We start from the raw sequence: 6,037 nt of genomic DNA on the forward strand, positions 1-6,037 counted from the left end.
AAAAAAAAAAAGTTGTGCTGCCAACCCAAAGGCACATAGTTCTAATTCACCACCTCATCCACAGGAAATAGATGGGCAAATCCTTCCTATATGATTGAAAATCCACCAGTAGGTCGGCTATGTGTCAGTTCCAATTTGACAATAACAAAGACAAGGTCCCAGGAAGTAATGGAATACAAGTTGAGGTCTTTCAGGAAAGAGAAGCATTCTTAGATGTGCTCACCAGTCTTATGCCAACAAATTTCAAAGACAGCTACCTGGCCAACTAGAACTGGTTGACACTGAACCATCTGGTTCAAAGCAGAATACCAGAAAGATGTATACTTATCTTTTAAATGACTATACAAACACATTTGACTATGCACATACTAATAAATTATGAGTAACACTGAAATGAATGAGAATTCCAGAACAATTAATTGTACTCATGCAAAACCTATATATACTGATCAAGAACCTGAACAGAGGGCATTCTGCCTGGCTTAAAATCAGGTAAGAAGGGGCATTACGATTATATGATTTTATCATGCCTATTCAATCAGTATGCTAAACAACATATCAAAGAAAAACTGGACTTTACGAAGAAGAATGTGGCATCAAAGAAAAACTGGACTTTACGAAGAAGAATGTGGCTTTAGAATTGGAGGAAGATTGATCAACAACCTGGCTTGCTGAAAGTGAAGACTCAAGATACTTATCCAAGATCAAGTCTTCAGTATTGAGTACACCTAATCATCAAGGAAGTAAAAATTCTCCCCACTGAACCAAAAGGCAGCAGCATTGTAACAGGTGGAAAAAAGGATTGAAGTATCAAAGATTTAATTTTACATAGATCCACACTCAGTATCATTGAGAGCAACAATCAACAAATTAAAAGATGTGTTGCTCTGGGTAAATCTGCTGCCAAACTAAATGTCAGTTTAAAGACAGTTTCAAGCGTTCTTGACCAAAGCTGCAGTATTTTCATGTGCTTTATATGCAACTTCAAATTGGGTAAGGAATAAGGAAGACAAAACTGATGCTTTTGAATTGTGATGTTTGTTACTAGATAGTGGGTATTCAATTACTTGATGAATTAATCAACATACAACTTCACATATATTCAGCACTAGGAGTTATTTCAAAACAATTATAAGCATAGCAACTCACTTAATAAAAACCCATTAAGATACACCAGGCCTTGATAAAGTACAATACAACTGAAACCTGATTTTCAACAACTCAAAATACTACTTCTAATGTTAAGATTTTAATCAAAGTTAGAACTGAATGGTAACTAAGTTGGTATGCAACGCACTGCAATGTAAGGCCCAGCTGACTTTTTTAGCTATGTGACTTTAGATGAGTTATAAATCTAATTACTGAATATCCACCACTATAATTATAAAATGAACTGTACAACTAATACACCATAATAAATATGAAAGAAATGTATTTTATACATATTTTCACATAACAATAAAACTATCAAAAGTGTGTATTACCTGTGTTAAAATCTAATTTGGTCATTTGAAGTGCATAAGCTTCACAATCTTTCTTACTAAAACTGAAAATAATTACAGGCTGGAAATTTCTTTCCATAATCATCTTCACTATCTTGAACACGTTTGATGGTCCTGTAAAAAGGAAAAATGATCATATACAAAAACAAAAAGGAAAACTAATCTTGAACGCAATACAAATTCAAGTATTAAAACTGTAAAATGAATAGAAGAACATACAGCAGTACATCTTTATGACTTTGGTTTAGGCAAAGACTTTTTAGATAGGATAGCAAAAGCTTAAACATTTTTCTCTTAAAAAAATTATAAACTGTACTCTATCAAATTAAACTATTTTATCCAGTGAATTCCTTCAAAAAAAAATACAAACAACAGTCCATGGAACAAGATAACTCCTGCAAGTTATGTTTCTAATAAGGCACCTGTACCTAGGTTATATGAAGATTATATATTCACAACTAATCAATAAAAAAAAGAAGTATGGCATATTAAAAAACAGTATGGCAATTGCACAGATAATTGAGCATGGAGTCACTATATGACCCAAAAATTTCATTCTATATCTACAAAAAATGAAAATCACACTCAATAAAGACTGAGTAACTACTGAAAAGAAACCTGAAAACTGTGTTTACACCTAAAAGCTTAAAGGAACACTGTAGTAAAACCAGTAGAACAGCCAAAAAGTTGGAAAATTATGTATGTTCACAAACCGACGAATGGATAAATAGTGTGATTTATGCATACAATGAAATGTTATTTTGTTGTAAAAAGGAATGAAGTACTGATGCATATGCTGCAACATGGAAGAACATTATGGTTCTATTTCTATGAAATATCCAAAATAGGTAAGGTCTAACTACTGAAGTGTATTAATGATTTACTAAAGCTGGAAATAAAATAAAGATCTGAGTGCTAATGGGTACGGTGTTTCCTTCGGATGTGACAGAAAAGGTCTGGTGGTGATCGTTGCACAACTCAGTGGTTATACCAAAAACCACTGAACTGTATGTATGTATGTACACTTTAATATGGTGGTTTTACCAGTATTTGGATTAGATCCAAAAAAAGCTGTGAGAAAGGAAAAATACATAGTAGTAGGCTTTTAAGTTACATAATGCTTAAAATCAACCTTTAGTCACCCAATTTCATCACTGACTATGTATTTATAGTTTCTTGAGGAAAAAGAAGTAAAACCCAACATATGTCAGAGTAATTTGAACATAAAATTAACATACAGTAATAATACTCTTTCAAAAACAAAGGTCAAGTTACCTTTTGTTCCACCTTTTCGCCCTTTCTGGTCTCCTTTTGCCAAGTCACCTGCATCTCGGAGCACTTGCATTGCAGTATTAAAATTATCTTCCCTGAAGTCACCCTGTAATCAGATATTATTCTATGCAATTTCACTAACACTAAATTATAATTCAAATATTTTATCATACTTTAAAAAAATTATTCATCATTTAAAACTGGAATTACTGATTTTTAGAATTCTCAAATGATATATGATAGAGGGAATTAAAAAAAGACAATAAAAGTAAGAAAAAAAGAACAGGGGTTATCTGAAACATACTCAATGCATTCTCCAAGAATTTGGAAAAAATAAAATTTATGAAACAAAACACACAAAAATCTGGACCATATCTTTAAAAGAAAGTATAATCAGTTTTGCATTCCAAAGCTATCCAAGTTAAAAAATAAACTGATTTCATTAATGCCACTTTGCAAATTGAATAAAAACAAGAATAAAGCTATAATACAGAATAAAATGTATAAATGAATATCATCTTACATTTTCATCAACCACCAGGTGAAGGCCATCTCCTCCAGATGGAAAAATGTAATGTTGCAATGGAGTAGGACGATAATCTGTGTAAATCACATGACAGGGCTGTTTAAAAAAAGTGAGAAAAAATAATTAAACATATTAAATTTTATTTATCCAAAACAGACTGGTCTATTTTATTTATCTAAAAGTCATTGAGGATCTAAAACCTGTAGGAAAAATAATGAAAAAGTATCAACTTAACGTCTCCCTAAACATGACTATGTATATAATTTAAGCTTTAATAATAATCATCACAGGTCTATACCTAAAATTGGAATGGTATAATTAACAGGATACCTCTGTTTCTATGAAGCAGAAGCAAGCTGATACAAAAGGCGTCCTAAATCATACTGAAGCACTAGGTAGATTTAGTTGTTCCTGAAGATCCACTGGTTCCTACTTTACAGAAACAACATGGGGGGAATGTTATTATAGTGTTCATATTAAAAAAAAAAAATCAGATGCTTAGAAGATGCCCAGATTTTCCTGGTACCAAAGTTTGAGAGAAACTTCTTTACAATATTGTAGGGCTCAATGTAGTAACTGTATGAGTTTTTACTTACCACAGAGATCAGAACCAAATAGGGAATTTTCAAAACTAGAGCTATATATATGTCTTGTTCCCCGAAATTTTAACTTATTTTTGGTTTGCAATGAATGATGTTGTTATTGTTGGTGCTAGATACTACAGAGTTGAATACAACTCATAGTAACTCTATGAACAACAATAAACCCTACCCAACAATGTTCCATCCTCATAATCACTGCCATGCTTCAGTCCACTGTTGTTGTCACTGCATAAATGCATCTCATTGAGGGTCTGCAGCTCTTTCTCAGACCTACCTTTCCTAGCATGGTGTATTTTCCAAAGACTGGCCTCTCTTGACAACATGCTCAAAGTAGGTTCAACAAGTTTCCGCATCCTTGCTACTAAGGAGCACCCCAGTTGCACTTCTAAGATGGACTGATGTTTTGGGGCTGGGACAGCTCATAAATCAACACTTTTATAAAGCAAGTCAGTTGATTTTGATAAACTGCCTGATTTCATGTAAAATTTCTTTACTCATTGAAAAAGACAATGGAGAAAACTGTATAAAATGAATATATGATTTGGTATTATTGGCATGCCTAGAGTCCAGAATAAGAGCTGCATAGTAAAGTGGTCTGGGGCAGGGGACGATGACGAGGAGAACTGTATAACAATGAAAGGACTTTTATACAAAGAAAAAAGCAAACTGGGGGGAGGAGAGGCAGGGAGGAAAATTTGCAGCAATGAAAGAATAGAAATCCAAGTTCTTTATAAACCTTCATTAAAATCTCAATTTAAAAAAATTATTTATTCTAAGCAGCATTAGTAACAAAGTAGGACATCATAATAAGGTTGAGTGACTAATTATTTTTAATACTGAAGATAACTATGAAGACAAAGAATATACCTGTATATGTAAGTGACAGATCCACTCAGCAAACTGGCGGGCATTTGGAATAGTAGCCGAAAGAAAGACATAGTGGACATTATCTGGAAGCAAAATAATAGTTTCTTCCCATACCACACCCCGCTCTGAAAAAACAAGAAACATTCCTTGAAAGTTAGTGTCACTTTCTAACTTTAAAACTGGATTTTAAATTACTTAATAAAATTCAACAAGTTAGTGTTGTAAGCCAGAACTTTCAAGAACTCTTCAACATTAGTTTTATTAGAGATCTCTTTATTACAAGCAAATTGTTTCCTGTCCTTTTCTTGACTTTTTCCCCCCATTCAACAAAAATGACTCTTTGAGGCACTATATTTCATTTAGATTTAATCAGAAATAATGTCATCAATTTTAAGAAAATGTTTACAAGAACTCTAGTAAATACACCAAGATCCAAAGCCAACTTTAACTTCTTGTTATGTCAGTCTTAAGTAGATAAAATTGTCAAATCTCAATTACCATGGAATATCCACAATACCTGAGTCTCTCATGTAATGTATTTCATCAAATATGACCCAAGCAACTTCTCGCATAACTTCAGAACCTCTGTACAACATACTTCTCAAAATCTAAAGATAAAAAATTTAACAAGAGTTTAGCATGACAACTAATAACTAAGAAAATTCTTCAAAGGTAACCATTTTTGTTGTTCTTAGCTGCTAGACAGTCTGACCTGTAAGAATCCCAAATATAACAGAATGTATCATTAGTGCCCTATGCTCCACCATCTCCAAGAGTGGGCCAGTATGAGTGACCACCAGGTTTTTTAATGGCTAATTTGTAGAATGAACCTGGAGACAGAATGATTGAATTTTGTAAAATCAATGACTTATTCATTGCAAATACATTTTATAAGAGACACAAACGCAGATTATAAACATGGACTTCACCTGATGGTAAGCATAGGAATCAGATCGACTACATCTGTAGAAGGAACCGCTGGAGAAGCTAAATATCAGCTGTGAAAACTAGGCTGGGGCCTGATTGTGGAACAGACCACCAACTACTCATATGCAAGTTCAAGCTGAAGCTGAGGAAAATTAAACCAAATCCACAGGAGCCAAAATATGACTTTGATTTCATACCACCAGAATTTCAGAATCCTCTCAGGAACAAGTTGGAGGCCTTGAACACTAATGAGTGAAGACCAGATGAGTTGTGGGAGGATGTCAAAGGTATCATCCAGGAAGAGTGCAAACGGTCATTACAAAGACAGAAGAGGAAGAAAA

The 6,037-nt window shown here is 33.4% G+C and overlaps 1 protein-coding gene across 1 annotated transcript in view; it reads right to left on the reverse strand.

Annotated features, from left to right (window-relative positions):
- SKIV2L2 (superkiller viralicidic activity 2-like 2 (S. cerevisiae)) overlaps window positions 1-6,037 on the reverse strand; it is a 120,128-nt gene that overhangs the window by 83,032 nt on the left and 31,059 nt on the right. Inside the window, exons 9-13 of the mRNA XM_006889591.1 lie at window positions 5,287-5,377; window positions 4,770-4,894; window positions 3,298-3,396; window positions 2,778-2,880; window positions 1,485-1,616 (exon numbers count right to left, since the gene is read on the reverse strand). Coding sequence (XP_006889653.1) covers window positions 1,485-1,616; window positions 2,778-2,880; window positions 3,298-3,396; window positions 4,770-4,894; window positions 5,287-5,377 — 550 coding nt within the window. The remainder of the gene's footprint in view (window positions 1-1,484; window positions 1,617-2,777; window positions 2,881-3,297; window positions 3,397-4,769; window positions 4,895-5,286; window positions 5,378-6,037) is intronic.

The sequence above is a fragment of the Elephantulus edwardii genome, unplaced genomic scaffold, assembly GCF_000299155.1.
Source record: "Elephantulus edwardii isolate Elephantulus edwardi_28Jun2011 unplaced genomic scaffold, EleEdw1.0 scaffold00079, whole genome shotgun sequence".
Lineage (NCBI taxonomy): Eukaryota > Metazoa > Chordata > Mammalia > Macroscelidea > Macroscelididae > Elephantulus > Elephantulus edwardii.